Source organism: Hyperolius riggenbachi, unplaced genomic scaffold, assembly GCF_040937935.1.
Source record: "Hyperolius riggenbachi isolate aHypRig1 unplaced genomic scaffold, aHypRig1.pri scaffold_518, whole genome shotgun sequence".
NCBI classification, from domain to species: Eukaryota; Metazoa; Chordata; class Amphibia; order Anura; family Hyperoliidae; genus Hyperolius; species Hyperolius riggenbachi.
This window is the reverse complement of record NW_027152729.1, coordinates 1-23,798: the sequence shown is the minus strand read 5'-3', so window position 1 is coordinate 23,798 and position 23,798 is coordinate 1. Positions and strand designations below refer to the sequence as shown.

The 23,798-nt window shown below is 45.9% G+C and overlaps 1 protein-coding gene across 1 annotated transcript; it reads left to right on the top strand.

Annotated features, from left to right (window-relative positions):
- Positions 1-263: 263 nt before the first annotated feature.
- Positions 264-23,792, top strand: LOC137543931 (centrosomal protein of 57 kDa-like; the record flags this gene model as incomplete). The annotated part of the gene is made up of 7 exons (XM_068264997.1): positions 264-443; positions 2,421-2,542; positions 14,562-14,669; positions 17,133-17,210; positions 18,036-18,134; positions 20,175-20,258; positions 23,727-23,792. Coding segments are annotated over 7 exons (737 nt in total), but the record flags the coding sequence as incomplete, so codon positions are not given.
- Positions 23,793-23,798: the final 6 nt, after the last annotated feature.

Below are 23,798 nucleotides of genomic sequence, written 5' to 3'. Positions count from 1 at the left end.
TTCTCATGTGAAAGGGAGCATCAGCTACTGATTGGGAAGACGTTCAATTCTTGGTTACGGGTTCTCTTTAGTTTCCAATAAGTTGGCAGAAAAGTTTGCTTCTGATAACTGGACAGTCCAATTGTATTGATTAGATTGTAGATCTATTTGAATTAAATGTTGGATGGCATGTACTAGGCCTAATGACTTTGGCTCAATTTCTTCCAAGAGGCTTTTAGTAAAATATATCTTCACTAAAAAAAAGTTTTGTCTTTTTATTTTAGCTATAATCTCGGCCTTAAAGAACCTTCAGGAGAAGCTCCACCAACTTGAATTGGATCGATTGAAGGCGGAAGAGAACATGAAACAACTAACAAAGGAGTCTTCTGACTGTAGGCTACAGCTGCACGAGCAGAGGAGGTCCAAGGAGAGCCTGCTGGATGATGTGTCCAGGAGGAATAAGGGTAGAGTGCCAATTTCTGGGCAGACACTTATATGATGTACAGCAGTGATTCCTGACTGCTGACATAAACTTATATTTTACTCACATTTCATCTATGGACTACATCAGGGGTGTCAAATTCAATCATGTAAGGGGCCAAAATCCGAAACATAGTCTAAAGCTATGTACACACATACGACAACCATCGTTCGTTGTGAATGACGAAAGAACGGCCTCAGTAAAGTTAGCTTTTAAAGGTGTGTAACGATCTGATCGTTAGAACGAACGTTACATCACGTAAAGCAACTATTGCGCTTGCACATAAAAATGAAAAGTTCCATGGAGAAATAGCGAAATGTGCATGTCAAGCCTAGTACGAACGACCGTTTCCAACGATGTACTACTTTTACAAACGATCGTCGTTGGAAAAAATCCGCCAAGATAGACTGTTCGTTTTTAACGATCTAGCTCGTCCGTCGTTAGACTTAATGGTTGTTGGCTGCTTTTTTTTTAAACAATCGTCGTTTGAAATGATCGGTGAACGATCGTTTCAAACGACTATAGTCGCATGTGTGTACGCACCTTAAGTCATGGGGCAAATTGTTTAAGATTTAGCATTTATTGAACAAAGTATCACAATGGAGCAGTTCAAAGTAAACCTGAGATGGGCCAAAGAAACTTGTACATACCTGGGGTTTCCTCCAGCCCCTCTGGCCTGATCGCTCCCTCGTCGTCCTCGGTCACTGCCTGAATCCTCCGAGGCATGCCGCGGCTGCGCATGCACAAACCAGCAGTGGCTGACTTACCGGGCCAGTTGCCGATGATCCAGGCAGCGACTGAGGACGACGAGGGAGCGATCAGGCCGGAAGGGGCTGGAGGAAACCCTAGGTATTAATCCATTTTTTTCTTTGGCCCCATCTCAGATACACTTTAATATTTACTGGTTCTAGTGCTGCTTCGGGTCTCCTGTAATCTTTTTGACAGCCGCACAGTCTGCGCTGCAGACCTCTGGCTCCTGAGGCATGTCATGTGTTTGAGAGAAGGGAGTTTGGAGGCACAGAGCGTGCAACTGCCATGAAGAACAGAAGATACATGACACAGTGCAGGAGCAGGGAAATATTACACATCTACTCTGCGCTACTCTGTGTGGGGAGATGGTGTGTAGGTGGGTGTCTTTGACCAGCCACCGGGAAAAGGGGTGTGTTGGGGGGGGGGGGGGTGTTTGGATCCGAAGAGGAGGCGGCCCTATGCTAATTTTGCTGTGGGGTCCCATGGGTTGTTGCGGCACCTTGTCTCAAACTGACAATGTTTCACCCTGAAACTCTGTCACCGGTGTGCTCCTCTGGGTGGGAAGGCAGTGTGCTGACATCGCAGAGCGCTCCCAGCTGCACGTACGATCTAGGACACGCAACCGCTGGAAAAGCGTATGCGCAGTAATGCGGAAGCTGGCAAACACTGAAGTGACCCAGAGGTCATTCCCCAGGGACTGTTTGCTACAGAACAGTTTGCCCTACCTCTATTGCCAACCTGCATCGTTTTGGGTCTTGTTGGGTCTTTTAAGTGTGACTCTTTTAGGGGTCTCTGCTTTCCTTTGTGAAAGATCTGTCTGTCCTGCTGCATTCTATTGCCAATTAATTTTACACACATACAGCAGCTGCCTGGACAGTGACACTATTTCCATTGACTTTTTTTATGAACTGTAACCAGGGCTCATCTTTGGAGTAGGGCTTATGTTTCCAGCATCCTCAAAAATCCTGAAAAATCAGGCTAGGGCTTATATTCTGGGTCAGGCTTATTTTGGGGGAAGCAGAACAGTGTGAATCCAGTAGAAAGCTGTGCTCAAACCTATGCCACAACACAGAACATTGAAGCTGATTATACACAAGGGAAAGTACTGAAGTCATAATTGCAATAACTGAGTTGAGAGTGACGTTGAGTACTTTTCATGTTATCACTTTTTATGCTGCTTTTCTTAGCCTTGCCTTTTGCTTGTCACCAGAGCTCAGCAGTCAGCTGTCGGCGGCACATTCTCGCTGCAGCGTCTTAGAGAAACAGCTGGATTACATGAGGAAGATGGTGCAGAATGCCGAAAGTGAGAGGAACTCTGTGCTGGAGAAACAGGTGAGAAGTGTAAATAGGTGTCCTGACCTTACTGTAGTACCAGCTCTCCATAGTGATAATATTCCTTCCAGTATGCATAGTTACCGTTATTTATAACGCAAGAGGCCTGATGCATGAAAGGCCCATAATTCTGCTGTGCACAAGGCAGCACACGGCAATTTTACCGGCGTAATTATCAGTACGCCGCCAGTGAGTTGGGCGCAGGGTGAACTGAATGACGGCTCTAATGGCTGCCCGGTGACATAAAATACTATTCCCCCTCCGAGTCGTAGCAGTGGAGGGAGAAGTAATATGGGGTCCGGCAATCACCAGAACCTCCGAATTACCCTAGCGTGGGTTACGCCCTATCACATCAGTGCTATAGCAGCGCCGAATACCTGTTTAATTTGACCAGTCCTAACACCAGGGGAGCACTGCCCGTTACTCTATTGGTGCCACGGGAATTACTGGAAGAACGCTCACATTGCCATGGTAACATGCGGTGTAATGCACGTTAAACTGGTAGTGGGCGGTGCTCCCCTGGCCTTAAGACCGGTAAAATTGTGCGGCAACATTTCCGGTCTTCCACTGCATCAGGCCCAGTCTTTCTTATGGTGGCCATACACGGTACAATAAAAGGTTACATTTTCCCGTTTATTCAACCAAAACGATCGAATCGAATGAAAGTTTAAAATAATCTTTTTTTTCCATCAAGAAAAAAAGAATCGATTATCCCGTTTTTTTTCAATAAAAATCTGATCGGACATGTTAGATCGAATATAAAGATTTTTCCAACGGAGTAATCAAACAAAATTATCTAATCGAAAAAATTGTACCATGTATGGGCACCTTTAGTTCACACATCCACAAGTCTAAGGAGACTATCTGTGCCACAGGGATCCTTTCTCTGCCAAGTGACTGCTTGTGATGCAGTTAAAGGGGTTCTGTGGATACTTATAAAAACAAAAACTGACACTTACCTGGGGCTTCTATTGGCCCCCTGCAGCTGTCCTGCCCCGCACCGTCCTCTTACGATCCTCTGTTCCCCGCCGCTGGGCACGGCCCAATTATTCGTCTAACTAGACGAATGCAACTGCACGGCTGCGCATGTTCTGAAATGAAAGAGTCTTGGGTAGCTTACTGCACAGGCACAGTACGAGAAAACTTCATACTGTGCCTGTGCCGTAAACTCCCGAAGACGGGAGCGAGGACAAGCGCGGCCACGCAGGCACAGTTGCATTCGTCTAGTTAGATAAATAATTGGACCGTGACCAGCGCTGGGGAACGGAGGATCGTAGGAGGACGGAGTAGGACATGACAGCTTCAGGGGGTCGATAGAAGCCCCAGGTATTTGTCAGTTTTTGTTTTTATAAGGTATCCACAGAACCCTTTTAAAGAAGACAAGACAAAGACAGAATAAAAAATTGATCCAGTAAAAAAGGGCACACGCACACGTACACACACACACACGTACACACACACACGTACACACACACACGTACACACACACACGTACACACACACACACGTACACACACACACGTACACACACACACACGTACACACACACACACGTACACACACACACACACACGTACACACACACACACGTACACGTACACACGTACACACACACGTACACACACACACACACACGTACACACGCACACACGTACACACACACGTACACACGCACACACGTACACACACACACACACGTACACACGTACACACACACGCACACGTACGCACACACGCACACACACACAGGTACACACACACGTACACACACACGTACACACGCACACGTACACACACGTACACACACACACACACACACGTACACACACACACGCGCACACACGTACACGCACACACACACACACACGTACACACACACACACGCACGCACACGTACACACACGCACGCACACGTACACACACGTACGCACACGTACACACACGTACACACACACACGCGCACACACGTACACACACGCACACACACACACACACGTACACACACACACACGCACGCACACGTACACACACGCACGCACACGTACACACACGTACGCACACGTACACACACGTACACACACACACGCGCACACACGTACACACACACACACACACACACACGTACACACACACACACGCACGCACACGTACACACACGCACGCACACGTACACACACGTACGCACACGTACACACACGTACACACACGTACACACACACACGTACACACACACACACACACACACACACACACACACACACACACACACACACACACACACACACACACACACACACACACACACACACACACACACACACACACACACACACACACACACACAGAGATATATTTGTGTGGGTGTCGGTAAGTGGCTTCTGAACTAGCCCTATTACTGTTAAAACAATCCACCCTGTATATATTTAGAGTTTTTGTTTTTTCATCCTGTGATTAATCACAAGTTATAATCTGATCCCTCAGCTGTGTCAGCTGGCTGCCACAGCAGATAGGCTAATTTGAAAGCACAGGAAGTTAACCCTATGCCTGTTTCCATGAAAGCAGAAAGTATAAACACAGCAGATTTATTGCAAGATGTGTATCAGGTGTAACAAATAAATGTTTTTCTTTAAAGGTTATCATGCTGTTGCGTATCTTTTAGAGCAGACGGGAAGTTCTGAGTTCAGGTCTGCTTTAAACAATTGTATTCAGAATGCGCCCCCTAGGAGCTAAACAAGGAGTTTTCTTTATGTAAAGGTCAATAACAAGGAATACAATAGCCCTCCATCTCAATCTGCAGTGATGCGCTTTGACTGCATAGAAATGCTAAGTATTGAGTACAATAGAGCTGTGTGTGTGTATCTGATGCCACAAGTAGTGAAAAAATGTGCATGAATAATGTGATACAAGCAAGCGTAAAGGTGCTCTCTTATATGTTTTTCCCCTCATTTTTGTTTGCATCTTCTTTGGTAGACCTACATACTGTATGCTGCTGCATAGTATCATAAAGGGAAGCTGAAGTGAAAATAAGCTTATGATATAATAATCTGTATGTGTAGTACAGCTAATGCTGGGCATACACGACTCGTTTTTGCCGCTCGATTCTCCCATTCAATCATTTCGCTGCTCGATTCCGCAGTCAATTCTCTTATCTTCCGCATGTTTTTCTTATCTTTTTCCATTCACTGCTGTCCGAAATCGAGCGGCGAAACGATCGGACCGGAGATCGGACATGTCAAAAATTATTTATCGAGGCATCTTAATGGCTCAGAAACGAGACGTGTATGTCCAGCATATGGAATAAAACATTAGCAGCAGAGAAATGAGTCTAATATTGTTTCCAGTACAGGAAGAGTTAAAGTCCAGTTGTTATCTATGCAAAAGAGCTTCTCTGAGCTCCACCACTTTCAAAGTGGCAGAGAGCTCTGTCTTCTGAAGCTTATTATCTCCAGTATCTGTCACTGTATTTTGTTTTTTCTGCAGAGGAAAGTTCAATGAGTCATTAGCCTGCTCTGTGAAATCATTTAGAATGCTGAGTGTAGTGTGTAAATTGCAAATATCAGAGAACGATGCAATGTTCTAACTGAAAATAAAAATGAGACTATTTTCTTTGCTACTAATGTCCTATTAATTATCAGTACTACGGTACACAGACCATTAATTATATATTTTTTTTTCTTTTTTTTTTCTCCCCTCTCATGTCTGGCGTGTACCATGTAGTGATTCACAGCAGCGCGCCCTGCGGCTGCTGTGAGGAGGAGGCAGGAACAGGAGAGAGAGCGGTTCCCATAGTAACGGCGATACACGAAGCCACTCTCCCTTCTGCTTCCTGCCTCCTCCTCACAGCAGCCGCGGGGCGCGCTGCTGTGAATCACTACATGGTACACGCCGGACATGAGAGGGGAATAAGCGGCCGCCGACTAAGGTAACAGCAGCGGGGTGGGGGTGGGGGGGGGGGGCGCTATACTGGGGCACTGTACTAACTATACTGGGCACTGTACTAGCTATACTGGGTACTATACTATCTATACTGGGGCTATACTGGGTACTGTACTAGCTATACTGGGGCACTGTACTAGCTATACTGGGGTTATACTGGGGCACTATACTAGCTATACTGGGGCACTATACTAGCTATACTGGGGCACTATACTAGCTATACTGGGGCACTATACTAGCTATACTGGGGCACTATATTAGCCCTACTGGGCACTATACTAGCCATACTGGGCACTATACTAGCTATACTAGGGCTATGTTAGCTATACTGGGACACTATACTAGCTATACTGGGGCTATACTAGCTATACTGGGCACTATACTAGCCATACTGGGGCACTATACTAGCCATACTGGGCACTATACTAGCCATACTGGACACTATACTAGCCATACTGGACACTATACTAGCCATACTGGGCACTATACTAGCCATACTGGGCACTATACTAGCCATACTGGGCACTATACTAGCCATACTGGGCACTATACTAGCCATACTGGGCACTATACTAGCTATACTGGGGCACTATACTGGGGCTATACTAGCAATACTGGGCACTATTCTAGCTATACAGGGGCACTATACTAGCCATACTGGGGCACTATACTAGCCATACTGGGGCACTATACTAGCCATACTGGGGCTATACTAGCTATACTGGGGCACTATACTAGCTATACTTGGCCCTTTACAAGCTATACTTGGCCCTTTACAAGCTATATTTGGCACTATACTAGCCATACTGGGCACTATGCTAGCTATACTGGGGCACTATCTACCCATACTGGGACTATGCTAGCTATACTGGCCACTATACTAGCTATACTGGGACACTATACTAGCCATACTGGGGTGACTATACTAGCCATACTGGGGCAACTATGCCAGCTATGCCGCGGTCCCCTAAGAAAAATTTGGTCAGAAAGTGGTCCCCGGGCCGGAAAAGGTTGGGGACCCCTGCCCTAAGTGACATGATGAGACAGACATGCGTATGTACAGTGCCAAGCACACTAATAACTAGACTGTGTTCCTTTTTTTCTTTCTCTGTCTGAAATAGTTAAATACCAGGTATGTAAGTGGCTGACTCAGTCCTGACTGAGTCCTGGTGCACAAAAAACCCCAAAACCCGCTAGCAGATCCGCAAAATGCTAGCAGATTTTGAAACGCTTTTTCTTATTTTTCTGTAGCGTTTCAGCTAGCATTTTGCGGTTTTTGGAAGCGTTTTTGGTGTAGTAGATTTCATATATTGTTACAGTAAAGCTGTTACTGAACAGCTTCTGTAACAAAAACGACTGCAAAACCGCTCTGAACTTCCATTTTTCAGAGCGGTTTGCAGTTTTCCTATACTTTTACATTGGAGGCAGAAACGCCTCCGCAATCCAAAAAATGCCTCACCCCGGGAGTATGCGTTTCAGCAAAACGCCTCCCGCTCTGGTGTGAACCACCCCCATTAAGATACATTGACCAAGCGTATCTGCAGCCGCTCAAAAAGCCGCTCGGTGTGCCCCAGCCATCAGACATGAAGGGACCACAGTGTGACCCTCACTGATAACAAATTCCAACTATAAAACCCCATCTACACGATACGATTCTTTGTGTGATTCAATTACGATTCTATTTACGATCCTATTAAATCCGACATGTCTGATCGGGATTCGATTTGATTTGCCATTGCAAAACCATGGCAAATCGAATTGAATCAAATCCCGATCGGACATATCGGATTTAATCGGATCGTAATTGAATCACACAAAGAATCGTATCGTGTAGATGGAGCTTAAAACACTTTCTGAGAAGCTGTCTCTGCTTCAGGCACACACAGCTCAGGAACAACTCATTAGAATATTTTAATATACAGTATCATAAAAAGCAGTTAGAATAAAATGCAATGGCAGCTTTCAGGGCAAGAAAAACTACACGTTGGAAGCTTGTAATTTGTAAACAGACAATATTACTTGTGCACAAAAGCAAATATGATAGCTGTATGAGTAATAAAAAGTAGAAAAACACATTTTATTGATTGTTATGTTTCAGACCACTTTAAACTGTACATGTGCTAGATTGTCAGCAGAGACCACCTCGCTGTGTGTGTGTGTGTGTGTGTGTGTGTGTGTGTGTGTGTGTGTGTGTGTGTGTGTGTGTGTGTGTGTGTGTGTGTGTGTGTGCGTGTGTGTGTCTTAACATTTCGCTGGTCTGTGTTGCTATAGAATACCAATTGTGCTCGGTGCTGGGGGACTATTGTATTGCATATTAGTCTATTGTGCATTTTTATACACATAGGAGTCAGTGTTTAGCATTTAAGTTATCATCCTGAATTGCATTATTTATAGTTCTTTAGTGATTCTGTGCAATCACCTTTAAATGAATAGCAACCCTTTTTATTTTTATGCTAGAGTTTTGGAACCTCTTAAAGGAAACTGAATGCTGGGAATACACAATGAGTTTTTTTTGGGCAGACAGATGGCTCGATAGATCATTTCTGACAGTCCGATCTGATTTTGATCGTTTTTCTGATCGATTTTTCTCATAGAAGTGAATAGAAATTGACTGGAAAATTAATCTGCCAGTAAATCTGCCGAAAAAAGGCATTGTGTATTCCCAGCATAAAGTAATTGAAAAAAAAAAAAAAGCCAGTTTAACTTACCTGGAGCTTCTACTGGCCCCTGCAGCCGCCCTGTGTCTGCCGTCACTGAACGATCATTAAGCGGACACCAACGAGAATCTCTACTGCACATGCGCAGGACGCTCGTGGCGGCGGGAGCATGATGGAGGATGCAGTGCCCATCGACTCGCTGGGGTCCGGAGGATCGCTCAGTGATGGGGCTACGGGGGCCGGTAGAAGCCCCAGGTAAGTTAAACTGGCTTTTTTTCAATTACTTAAAGGAATCCTCAGACAAATCTATAGGAAATCCAATTTACTTACCTGGGGCTTTCTCCAGCCCCTCGCAGCTGTTTGTCCCACGCTGACAGCTCCGTTTGCAGCTGCCGGCCCGGGTTCCACGCACGGTGCAGAGGACGACCTCAAGGTCATCCTTGCTGCGCCTGTGTGAATCAAGCCCACGTTGTGCGTGGCATACTGTGCAGGTGCACTAGTTCTGTGTCAGCGCAGTACACCGCGGACAACGTGGGCTTGATTGACAGCGGCGCAGTAAGGATGACCTTGAGGTCGTCCTCTGCACCGTGTGGGGACCCTGGGCGAGCGGCTGCGAATAAAGCTGTCAGCTTTGGGACAGACAGCTGCAAGGGACGGGAGAAATCCCCAGGTAACTAAATCGAATCCTATATAGTTGCCTAATGATTCCTTTAAGGGCTCATTCACTGCACATAGTGTGCATTGTACAAGGGAACATTAAAGTCCATAGACTTTCATTTTACCATTCCCACTGCAGCATTGAGTTGCTATGCAGTGCATTTCAACTCGCCGGGAGTTAAAACTCATGGAAATGTGCACAAATGCATGGAAACTCACAAACCCATTCATGAGTTTTTATTCAAGCATTTTCATGTATTTTGACCAGTGTGAATGAGCCCTTATGTATTATTTAAAGGGAAAATGGTTTGAGAAAAAAAAAAACAGAAGTATAAAAAGTGTGTTCCCAGACTGCTATACTGAACATTTGACATCTGCTGTTTTTGGGTCACACAGCCGGCATGTATCCAGGAAATTCAGACTGAATCAGATCATCTGATATACATACATGTCCTGGGCTGGTGACACAAAATGGTTTTTAGGGCCACAGGATCGACACTACATCACATTTTTTTTTAATTGGCCTCTGTGTCCCCCTATCTACAAGATTCATTTGAGGTTAGGTATGCACGTCCAATTTTGATATTGGTTTGTTCAGGGCTTACCAAGAAGTCTGCTTGAATATGGGGGGTAACATTTCTGACTCTCTCTAAGTTTACTGCAGTGGTCCATGTATTACCAGGAAACACCTGATTCTCAAAAAAAAATCCTAGGCAGCATTGTCGCCACCCATACCAACCCGCCACCCATGGGTGCTTCCATGCATACTTGAGTCCGCCAGGAGAAAATCACGATATTAATGTTCTGTGTCTTGTCTTAAAGGACAACCGAGGTGACGTGTGCCATGATGAGACAGACATGTACAGTGCCTAGCCCACAAATAACTATGCTGTGTTCCTTTTTTTATTTCTCTACCTGAAAGAGTTAAATATCAGGTATGCAAGTGACAGTTTCTGACTGGGTCGGACTGGGTCAGGCTATAGCATAACCCTCACTGATAAGTAATTACAGCCATAAAACACTTTCCTGTCAGTAAATGGCTTTGAGAGAAGAAAAGAGATAAAAAAGGTTAATAATGCATAGATTTGAGTTCTAGCATGCTTCAGTGAAGGTGTCATTGAGCAGAAATGATGAAACAGGAAAATCTTAAACTAGATTAAAATATAAAATAAAATTGTGGGATATCTACAAAGTCATTTTTAGGGGAAGGGAGGATTGATGCAATTGTTTTTATCAGTGTATTTTTACCTCGTATGTCCTTTAGGGCCTGTTTCCACTACACGCAGATTGGATGCAGATTGGATGCAGAAAAACTGACTCCAATGAATGTCTATGGGCCTGTTTCCACTAAATGCGGATTTTTCTGATGCAGATTTTCCCATAAGCATTCATTGGAGTCATTTTTTTTTCTGCATCCAATCTGCGTGTAGCGGAAACAGGCCCTAAAGCCTGTTGCAGTTATGCAGTTATGCGCACACACCACAACTGCTGCACTAAGCCACCGCCTACAACTACTCTGCCCACACTAAGCCGCCTCCCACAACTGTGCTGCCCACACTAAGCCGCCACCTACAACTATGCTGCCAACACTAAGCCGCCACCTACAACTGTGCTGCCCACACTAAGCCACCACCTACAACTGTGCTGCCCACACTAAGCCGCTGCCCACACTAAGCCATCGCCCACGGATGTTTCTGGATATGTGCATATTTACAACCTTTGGTTAGTTATATAGGATAGTGTACCTGTGAGGTGCCTAATAAGAAAAGCATGTAGGTATGTATAGTCTTAAAGCTACTTAGAAAAACACTGCATTCCTGTTCTTAAAATAATAATTTTCCACAGTAAGGGTTAACAATCCAGGGGTCTAAAGGGCCATTTCTTTGCAGACAGACTGCAGGCCAAGCAGTCAAAGTGACCCTGAGATGAACTAAAGTAAGATTCTGATACTTACCCGGGGCTTCCTCCCTCCCCATAAACACCTCTAAGTCCCACGCCGTCTTCCTGCGGTCTGCCGTTCAGCTGCGGTGAGCCCCGGTAACTGACTCAGTGACATCATTCCGAGTCTACTGCACATGTGCGGGAGTTATGCGCGTGCGTAGTAGACCCAGACTGGCATCGACTTAGCCTGTTACCGGGGCTCACCGCAGCTGAACGGCAGAGCGCAGGAGGACGGCGTGGGACTTAGACGTGTTTATGGAGCGGGAGGAAGCCCTGGGTAAGTATCAGAGCCTTACTTTAGTTCATCTCTGGGTCTCTTTAAATTCTGTACACATGCTAGACTGTTGGTTAAAAACAAATGATGGTTCTGCCAATAATCATTTTGAAAATTGCCCCAATGACTGTAAAAGACAGTGATTATCATCCATGTAGACAAATCCGTCCTGGCGGATGATAATCGCTGCACATTGTTTGTACCGAGAGATAACAAATGACCGATCCATTCAAAGCATTTGCATATACTGCATTTTGCGCTTCTGGGTCATTTTCATGCTTCCGCTAATGATTCGATCGGCGGGCTTTTGTTGTGCCACAGTTTAATTTGAATGTGGGCCGCTGTCGTTCACTCATCGCTAACTGTTGGGGGTAACTCATTTTCCGACCACTGCAGCCTAGCGTGTGTACCGGGTTTTAAAGTGAACCTAAGATGGAAGAAGTCTTGGGTTCCATACAGACCTAGGGCTTCCTCCAGCCCATGTGTAACACCATGTAGCTGAGAGATCAAAATCTGAGAAGCAGAGAACCGATAACCAGTTCAACAGAAAAAGATTTGCCTTTCATTTCGGCCACTTGTTTTAGGCTGCACAAGAGAAAGGGATGTGTGCTCTAACCAGTCAACTCCTGTCTTAAATACTGGCTGCCTCAAGTCTATTGACTAATTAAAATGGCAAAGTGTTTGCATGTTGCATTTGCCCACCAGAATATGCAGGATCTAAACTAATCACCTGCTCTTCCTGCAGGAGTTGGCCCATGCAATATATTGCATCTCAACAGGGGTGCCGCGCGTAAGACTCCTTGTACCCCAAGAAATGAAGGGCAGCGCATACACCCCCACAAGGCATCCATTGCCCGGGAGCCAGTGTTGCCAACTCATCCCTTTAATTACTGACACATGAATTATACAGGTTTTGTGGCTAGGAAGATGCAGTTAAGGCACTGATTATGAGTAAATAGCCCCAGAGCCTGTATAACTTAGATGTGTCAGTAATTAAAGGGATGAGTTGGCAACACTGCCGGGAGCGCCGCAACTGCCCCTCAGGGATGGGGGAGTGAGAGAACATGGCCCACTTTTTTTAGGCCGTGCAAGTCTGTGGAGACTTGCACACTTCATACGGTCTGTCAGAAGTATCCAAATCACAGCAGTGCCGATGCAAAGTCTGTAGCACGTTACCGCATGATCAGGTGCTGTGGGCAGTAATGCAAGACAATGGGCCACGCAGTTAAGGTGCTTACACACGCCATACCGCCGCAAACAGGTCCTTCAGACCCTCCCGCTGGGCGGACGTTCAGCTGACAGTAGCACGTATGTACGCGCTGTCGGCATACTGATGAGGCTGTTTCTGAACGATCCGCTCAGCGCGTACACACAAACTACTGTCACCTAAACGTCCGCCCAGCGGGAGGGTCTGAAGGACCTGTCATTTGCGGCGGTATGGCGTGTGTACGCACCTTAAGTGTGCACGACTAAAGCATGGTGTGATGCAGCACACATGCACATTCCGGAATGCCCAGTGACTTACTCCCTGCCCAGCTTAAGCTAAGTGCACACGTCCGATAAATGTTGTTTAAAACTTAAGAATGACAGATATCGCCATGTAGGGCAACAGTCGATATTAAAAATGTAACCAAACGCTGGTAAATAAAGAGTGATTGACACGGGGTGTCTTGGACAACTGGCAGATCCGTCCCGATGACTATTGGGCAGATCTCACGCAGTCGGCTAGGTGTGTACATGATCGTTCAAATCACATTGTTCTGGTGCATGCATGCATATGTTGCGTGATATGACACTTCAGCTTGTGTGTGCAGCAATCAAGCAACATACTCGTTTGGAATATCGGTGTGTGTGGACAACATCGTTTAAATAACTTGTCGCTACTTTCTGCAGGGTAATGTTGTTTGAGCGGAGTCGCTCGTTTGTGTGCGCTGACTTTTATCTAGCGGTTGTAGAGCTTTACTTGTGGGGCAATGCTTGTTGTTGGGGGACATAACAATAGTCAGAGAGGGGCGTTGCATGGCTACACATATTTCTTGGAAAATGTTGTACTTGAGTCTAAACAGATTACAACTCAAATGGGCCAAGACGATTGAGCTGTAATAGTTAGAAACCAAAAAATGTCACCACATCCAGGGCTGGATTTCTGGAAAGGCCACATAGGCCCGGGCCTTGGGTGGCTGCAGCCCAAGGGTGCACCTGGATGTGAAATAGGAGCTACTGTGTATGAAATAGAAGGCTGCAAATAGGGAGCAACACATGAACAAGGGAAGCTGATGCCCAAGGGAGCTGTACATGTAAGAAAGGGGCTGCAGTACATGGATGATAAACATGGAAGAGGGGGCTGCACATGGAATGGGAGGGGCACCGCTGCACATGGAAGAGGAGCCCCAACATACTTGGTGTACAGGCGGAAAAAGTATAAATCCGGCCTTGATCACATCATTTACCATATTTTGTTTGATTTCACAGTTTCTTAAGCCATACAAATGTTACCTGTATACGTTAATGACTCCATATTGCTAACATAGTGGGATTGTGTTTTCATTTGAAGCTGATGCTTGAGAGTGACCAGGCCCATGAAAAGCTGAACTTGCGAGAGAAGATAGAAAAGCTGGAACAGGAATACGTGAAGCTAACTACAGTGCAAGTCATGTCGGAGGTCAGTGGTGACTGTGGAGCGTAAAGGTGCATACACATCGCTTGACTTATGTCAGGACCTGATCCCCATGGGCAGCATCGCTGGCTGGCCTGTACTGACATGTGTCAGCGGTGTAGCTGACAAACGCATTCTGTGGCTATGCGGAGGGGGGGGGGGGGGGAGCGGCAGGGGAACAACGGAGTGGTGTGTGTATGTCGTCACGCAGTAGGCAAGGGAGTTGCGCAGACAAATTAATCTGCCATGGCTGGGGTCAATTTGTCCACTTGGTGAATCGCTCGCAGGTTGGGGGCCGCTGTACAAACAACTGACTTGAGCGGCTGAGGCGGTCGTTATTGGCCGCCTTAGTCCAGGCGTGTGTCTGGGCCTTCTCTCATGATAGAGAAGGGGGTGGCTAGTGGGCTCCTAATGTAAACCCCCAAAACAATGAGCTGTTTTCCATGGCAACCGGACATAGCGCATCATATGGTTTAGTCAAGTAAAGGCATGTTGTTGGTTTCCAGTCAAGATGAGCACAATTGTTCTATTGATTTTATGCCAAGTATTTGTGGTTGCTACTAAAGTAGTGAAGGGGCCATTCACACCACCAGAATGAAAAACTGAATGGAAACAAAAAACAAGAAACAAAAATGTTCTAGCTAAAACTGCCAGAAAATGATTGTACCAGATTAGTTACCTGAGGTTTCTCGTTAAGGGCTGGTTCACATGGGCGTTTGTGGGTCTTTTCCGCTCGTTGGTAAGTGCTGCCCATTCGAGTGAATGGCAGCACTTGTTCTGTAGTACTCTAATCATTGTCTGCATTAACGCTGCATTGCAATCCCAGATATTCCCGTTGTTTCAGCTGACCCTGGCAGCAACATGCAGCTTCTAGGGTTCGCTCACCCCCCGCAACTCCATGTCTTCCTGTGGGGGTGGAAAACGGCGATTACCGCCAAAAGCTGTCAAATGAAAACCTACTGTACGAACTGACCAGATCAGCGAGGATCAGAATGTTTTTCTGATCAATCCCATTAATCTGATCAGATCGGCCGCATTGGAAATAAACCAATCATCTTCCAGATTGGACCGTTAGTGGCCACCTTTACAGATCAGTCACCTGATCAGGTTGATCACATGCTTCTTCATTAATTCACCTTGAGGAGAATTATTTCTGTGGAATAAACTGGTCGTCATCTCTGATTCTGAACAGAAGACACTCAGGTGAGGTCAGGCAGGGAGAAGGCCATGGGGAGGTATTGTGACGTTGGTGCTAACAAGGAAATTAAAGGGAATCTGAAGTGAAAATAAACTTAAGAGGCTTGATTCACAAAACCGTGCTAACTGTTAGCACGGATGTTAGCAAGGCTTTCCGTGCGAAAAACGTATTTGTGCGCAAAAACGTGTCTGCACGTTAACGCAAATTTTCGCACGTTAACGGTTTATTGCGCGAACGTGACTGTTAACGCATGGAAAATTCACGTTAACGCACGAATGCGAATTTTTGCGCGCAAAATTGTTATCACACGAAATTTCGTGCGAAGCACTTTTCACAGCGTGCTAACAGTTAGCACCATTTTGTGAATCAAGCCCAATGAATCGTATGTGTAGTACAGCTAAGAATTAGAGCATTAGTATCAAAGGAAAGAGTCTCATATTTTTTCCAGTACAGGAAGAAATAAAAAACTTCAGTTGTTATCTATGCAAAAGAGCTTCTCTGAGCTCTCCAATCCAACTTGGGTCAGAGACAGTCCTGTTTTCTGAAGCACGTATACATCAAAGAAATAGTAAAAAACAGCTTCAGATAAAGTTTTACTGCAGGGGAGTTTAAAGAGAGTCTTAAGCGAATAAAATTACCTCTTTTTACTCTGCTGTGCTCTTCAGCATTATGATCAAAGATGAATCGCCACATCCGCGTGGCAGAACGATGTATTTAACCACCCAAAATCCTGGGGCAAAATTCCACTATTTTCCAGTTCGTGTATTTTGCTGCCCCGGGGAGGCAGAGCTTTGTGCTGTAGCTCTGCCTCCAGTGCAGTCAGTCTCTGTGGATCTCCGCCTCTCCCCTCCCCTTTCAGTGAAAGAAGACTGAGGGGCGGGGAAAGGCGAAGATCCGCAGACATTGACTGGAGCAGAGGCGGAGCTACTGCACAAAGCTCTTCCTCCTCCAGGAAGTACCAGAGGATTTGCCCCGGGGATTTCAGGGGTTAAATACATCATGCAGCCGCGCGGATGCGGCAATTCATCTTTTATCATAGTGCTGAAGAGGACTAGAGAGTAAAGAGAGGTAATTTTATTTGCCATTTACCTGAAAATAAAAATGACACTATTTTCTTTGCTTCTAATGCTCTATTAATTATCTGTACTACACATACAATTCATTATATCATGTGGTTTGTTTGTTTTTTTGCTTCAGTGTCACTTTAAAAAGGGGAACAATGCTGTCATTCTGTGCAGTCTTTAGCTGAACTGGTTTCTTTTCTTTCTCAGAATAAGATTCGGGACATTGAGCGGAAGCTGAGAGAGGAGGAATACCAGCGGAAGCTGATAGAGGAGAGAGCGTCTCAGGTGTGTTCAGCGCAGGGGGAGATGTAATCACATGTGGTGTTACAATGCTGTTATGGGCAAACCTGATACTCATATCAGATCAGGGGTGTCAAACTCAAATACAAAGGGGGCCAAAGTAGAACACTGGGAAGTCGTGGGCCAACCTCAATGGGCTCTATTCACAATCACACATGCGGTAATGGATTTTTTACCGCTATATTATCAGCAGTGATCATTTCTGCATTTTCCCCAATTCACTAAAAATGTTCTGCATGCTTTCCGCATGCGGGAACAGTGCGTGTACAAATTGCGGAAATGTGTAATCAGGTAGTAACCATGCGGAAACCATGCGAAAAAAAGTTGCCTAAAAAAAATTGTAGAAAAAAATCCAGCAAACTCAAGTCCAGCTCAAGGCTCCAGACTCCATTTAAGTCCATAGGAAGCGAAATATATCACCAAGTACTTGTAGGAGATATAAAATCGGTAGTTAAGTCAGATATAATGCTCCCCTTTTTCATTTTGAATTTTTGCGGAAATTACTGCCTTTTGCGGACATTTTCCCGCATTATTTGCAAACTTTTACTGCACTTTACGCATGCGGGAAAACATGCGTACAATTCTACGCATGCAGGAAAACATCTAAAATCTTGTGAATGTTAGGATGGTCTGAATTTAGTCGCCAGTTTACCGCTAATGCATTTCCGCATGCTGAAAATAATTGTGAGCAGAGCCCAATGTCTAGTGGCCACTTCCCTCTCCTATACAGCTCCCTGGCAGTATAAGTGCGCACTGCTTTTCATGGTCCGTGGAGTCTTATTGCATAAGTCTGGTTTTGTATTTTCATAGCTGCAGTCAAGTCTGGAAAGTAACAGAATTCTGTTCAGCTCTTTAACATCCCCAACCAGAGAACTAAAGAGCCCGAAGCACACCTCATATAATGACAAGGTGAGTGCTGCAGGGTTGTTTTTATGAGGTTTTTTCAGTTTGAAGATAAGGTTGAGAAGATTCACAGCTATTTGGTTAGAAGCCTCCATTTTGTAGCTTGTTGCATAACAGACCACTGAACCTTGATTGTCTTGGGTGACCATGTTCCTCATGGGCTTGTTGGGTGCAGCCATTGTACCTACACAGTGTGGTGTCTGGTGCACCTCTTGTGCTTACACACATCGGGCCTGGGTGCCTTTGAGCCAATCATAAAGCCGTGTGTGCAGTTTGTGCCAACTAAAGGTGGCCAGACATCTCTCGATTTGGTGGCCGATCAGCCATCCGATTTGATAATTATCAAATCGAATTAAAATCCGGTCCGCCAAGAGCATGCCCGATCGACGATGCAACCAATTTCATTGCATGTATTGATTAGACATGCTGCAAGATGTCGGGCCATGGTGGTCGTTCAGGTGCACAGCAGTAGCGGCGAGCAATATATAGTGATGAAACCCCTGTTGCTGCACCCCTTGTGTATAAATGTACCCCCCGTGTGAGCATTTATGCATTACCGGTCATGTCTCGCCCACCACGTGGTGTTCATCCATTTTCTGGTTCTTCCATTTGCTCCTCACATGCTGCCGGTGTGACGTCAGATACACTCCACCGGCTATACATCGGTGGCGTGTGTGGCGCAAATGGAAGAGGAAGGAATGGAAGACTGATGAACACCACGCGGTGGGCGAGACATGACAGGTAGTATATAAATACACACACGGGGGGCTGATTTATACACTAGGGAGGTGGCGGACTCGGCTGATTCTTGAGAGATTTTATGCTGATATCGATTGGGAATCGGCCTGCAGTGTATGGGGGCAGCCAACAGATCTCTCTCTGATCAGATTCATTAAGAAAGAGATTTGTCTCTTGCTTGAATCTGCCCATCATTGCTAGATGTATGGCCACTGAAAGGTTACATATATTTGCATTATACAGTCTCCATTTTGTTTCTGTCAGCCATTTTGTTTATGAATTATTCTGTTAAGCCATGTTTAAACGTATATTGATCTTATCTAATGAACTTGGTGTATTTGTCTAGCGAATTTATATTCACAATAGTGTGTTTGTCTAGTACAGTAGACTTCTATCTCATTGAAAAAACCCATAAAACATGTTGTTTCGCTTGTAACAAGTGGCTAAACTTGAGTGGAGGGGGTGGATAAAAGCCTTTGAAACGTATGAAGTGCTTATAATAATATTTCAGTACATCACATAAACAACTGAAACAAAGATCTAAAAGCAGTTTAGCAGCAAACTTTGTGAAAACTAATATTTTTGACAGTCTAAAAACTTTTGGCCAGGACAATCTATCTTATCTAAGAAATGTCCAAACTAAATGATATGTTGTTGTCCGTGTACAGGTCAAGGACAACTTAGTTCCTGAAGATGCCTTGTTGTCTAGAACAGATGTCCTCAATTATACATATTTCATATTTTATCCTGTACAAGTATCTACTGTATACAATTAAAAGTATTTTCTTACCAGCTAGCGTGAGACCAATATATTTGCAGGTGTTAATGTGTTAGGATTTAAAGTGTACCAGAGACCAACGATACTTACCTTTTTATACATACATGGCTCGCTCCCACGCCGCCGTCCTCCGCTGCCTGCAGCTCCGTTACCGGGTTCCACCACTTCACCCAGTCACGGCCAGTCTGCGCAAGAGAAGTGCGCCCTCTACGTATCTCTCTGGTGACCACTGGAGAGATACATAAAGAGTGCACTTCCTCTTGCCCAGACTGGCTCCGACTGGCTGAAGTAACGGGACGTGGTACCGTAGCTGCAGGCAGCGGAGGATGGCGGCGTGGAAGCGAGCCATGCCCATTGGGGCTGAAGGAAGCCACAGGTATGTATAAATCGGTAAGTATACATTGTCTTTGGTTTCCTTTAAGTTAAATTGCGTTACATGTACTTGGCAATGTGACCATTTTTTCAGTATATAAAAAGGCACATTGCAATAAAATTGCTGAGTGAAATCTTTGCCTTCATTTTTGTTACAGAAAGCCAGCTCAGCGAGCCACGGTAAACAGGCACAGATCCACTACAGACTAAGCCTAGGGGATGTTCCGTTTGTGGCGGGCAAGGTAAGCTGCATTTTATGTATCACCCATGTAGCCACTGTTCCCTGCATTGCCATTCATCATATTATGATAGCTAAGGGAAGAAGGGAGGGGGTTAAGCTCAAAGCCCTCTATAGACACTAGGTGATCTTCAGCCAAGTCAGTCAGTCAGCCGGTGCCGTCTCGGCTGAGGAAAAGTAAGTATACAAACATTACGCAGAACTGCACCTGACAGCACTAAAGCTGGCCATACACTAGGCCGATTCCCGCCAGATCGACAGCAGATTCGATCACTGGGATCGAATCTGCTGTCACATCGTTCCCGCAACACGACAAATTTCGATACATTTCGTCCGATCACTCCGTGCGGAAAATTACCGTCGATCGTGCGCGGGTAGGGAGCGCGTCGCTAGCGGCGTTCGAGTACCCGACGACCGACGCAATGGTCCACATACATTACCTGCTCCGCCGGCACGATTACCCCCCGGTCACCGCTGCTCCGTCTCCGCACTGGTCTCCGGGTCCGGCATGCTTCACTTCTTCTAGCCCAGCAGGAAGTTTAAACAGTAGAGGGTGCTCTACTGTTTAAACTTCCTGCTGGGCAGGAAGAAGTAAAGCATGCCGGACCTGGAGACCAGAGCGGAGACAGAGCAGCGGTGACCGGGGGCAGTCGCGCTGGCGGAACAGGTAATGTATGCGGGAGCGGCGGCAGCAGCACCACCACCACAACAGATTGTGAACGGTTTCAGGCTGAAATCGGTTCACAATCTGTTTGCAGTAAAGGTAGCCATACGATCCCTCTGATCAGATTCGATCAGAGAGGGATCTATTTGTTGGTCGAATCTGATGGCAAATCGACCAGTGTATGGCTACCTTTAAGATGTCACCACCTGTGATAGATGAAGAAATGTGAGGAACGGGTGGGAAAAAATTTGCAACGGGCAAGCACAGACTAAATGATTTATAAAGTAATATTGGAAAAAAAGTTATTCATTGTTATTTTCAGTACAACTCCTCGTGAAGCAAACTCCAGTGTAAATGGGGAGCAGGTGTGTTAGATTAGGTGTTACCGCTCTCACTCTCTCTCATAGTGGTTACTGGAAGTTCAACATGGCACCTTATGGCAGAATTTCCCTGAGGGTCTTAAAAAAAAAAAACGTTTTTCTACATGAAGATGGCCTAGGCCAGGCCTGGGCAAACTACGGCCTGCGGTGGTCCGACAATAGAGGGCGGGGTCTCTCTCCTTTCCCATCTGTATGCAGATGACACCCAGATCTACCTCCACACCCCTGACATATCCACCACTACCATGGACAAGGTCTCCTCCTGTCTATCAGCCATCTCCTTCTGGATGTCCGCTAGGTTCCTGAAACTAAACCTAGACAAAACGGAATTTATGATCTTCCCACTCCAGTCATCCCTGAACCTCCCAGATGTGCATGTCACAGTTAACCACACTACCATTCGCCCTACCTCTCAAGCCCGCTGTCTGGGTGTCACCCTGGACTCTGCACTCTCCTTCACTCCCCACATCCAAAACCTCACAAAGTCCTGCAACTTCCACCTTCGTAACATCTGTAAGATTCGCCCTTTCCTGACCTCTGCCACCACCAAACTCCTCATCCATGCCCTCATAATTTCCCGCCTTGACTACTGCAATGCCCTGCTGTCTGGTCTCCCTATGACCCGAACAGCCCCACTGCAGTCCATCATGAATGCGGCAGCCAGAATTATCCACTGCTCCCATCGCTCCACCACGGCGGATCCCCTCCTTGAATCCCTCCACTGGCTTCCTATCCAGTCCAGAATCAGATTCAAGATACTGTGTCTGACCTACAAATCTGTCCACAAAACCTGTCCAACCTACATTTCGGATCTTACTCAGAGGTACACACCTAGCCGCTCACTCCGCTCTTCCAATGAACTTCGCCTAACCGCCCCTGCATCACCCAGTCCCATGCACGCCTCCAGGACTTCTCAAGAGCTGCTCCAACACTATGGAACTCCCTACCTCCACCCATTAGGGCAGCCCCCTCCTTCAACATCTTCAAGAAAGCCCTCAAAACTCGCCTTTTCACTCTGGTCTACTACCCCTCACAAGTGCACTAAACCCACAGCTGAACTCTGGTCCCCCTACCTTCCGTGTCCTTACCTCTCCCTTTAGATTGTAAGCCTTTGGGCAGGGTCCTCCTCCTTTTGTGTCCTACCTGATCATGCACCTCCATTACTGTGAACCTAACTTGCCTAATCTCCATGCTCCCCTCCAGTGACTAAGCATTACCTTGTACTCATACTGTGCTGCATGATCTGGTCTTTCTTGTATTCAGGTATTGTCATTTTGCTGTATGTCACCCCTAAGTATTGTATGTATCCCTATTTATTGACCAGTGCTGCGTAATATGTTGGCACTTTATAAATACAATAAATAAATAATAAAATAATTCTCCCTTTCACCATCCTTTAAAAAAATATATGTGCAGCACACTTACAAGAGACAACTTACCCAGTCGCACTCTCCAGCGCCGATCTCCATGGCAACAGTGTGTCACATGACGCTGTCGTCACCATGGAGATTGCCTCTGGAAAGTGTGATTGGGTGAGTCACCACCCAGTCGTTATCCGTCTGCGCATTTTCCAGAGGGAGGAAGATACTGTACAGGCTCAAACTGTGAAGCTGTGGGACGCATTCTAGAGGAATGCAACCTGATGTAAAAAAAAAAAAAAGTTTGCCCACCCCTGGCCTAGGCTAAAAGAAGATTGCCAGCATCCTGTAATGGACCTGCAGCATGGTGGCCAACACCATACAGCGATAAGCATGGGGCTGGAGGTGCCCAGCTGAGCTGTGGGGGGGGGGGGGGAGAATGACCAACGGGGAGCTCTGGAGGTCTTCTTCGTAAAGGAGACTAAATGCTGAGGCGGAACATATGCGGGTCTAAGCTAATGCTCATGTCTGACTGGAAGCTATGCTTCCCGACTAGGTGAAAGTGGAATAGGATATGGTGTAAAGAACTTGCTGGGCGATAAGATCACCCGGGCGAGCTTTCCTACACCCTGCCTGTTGCTACCAAGACGAATAACATTTATATGGTGCTTTTTCTCCTGGCGGACTCAAAGCAGTTGAGCTGTAGCCACTACGGCACACTCAGTAGGCAGTAGCAGTGGTAGGGAGTCTTGCCCAAGGAGTTTTGTATGCATTTCTATGGCTGTGTACCAGTCCAGTCAGGTACAATTGATAGAAAACTGATGCAGAACTGACAGGACAGGACTGGACCGGAAACATGCAGATTTATGTGTGAACCAGGCCTAAAACAGAATGCTACATTTTCTTGAATAGCTATATTTTGGGCCATAAGTTCACTTTTCCCTTAAAATAACCTTGATTATCAGTAGCACAAGCTGCAGTCCCCGGGTGTAACTGGAGGATACAGGCTTCATGATCTTTTCTGCTGCTCCGTGTAAACATCTAGTAATCTTCTCTGTTGTGTCTTCCAGTCCACAGCTCCCAGCCATTCCGTGGCTGCCAACGTCCAGCATGTGCTCAGCCTCATGAAGCAGCACAATAAG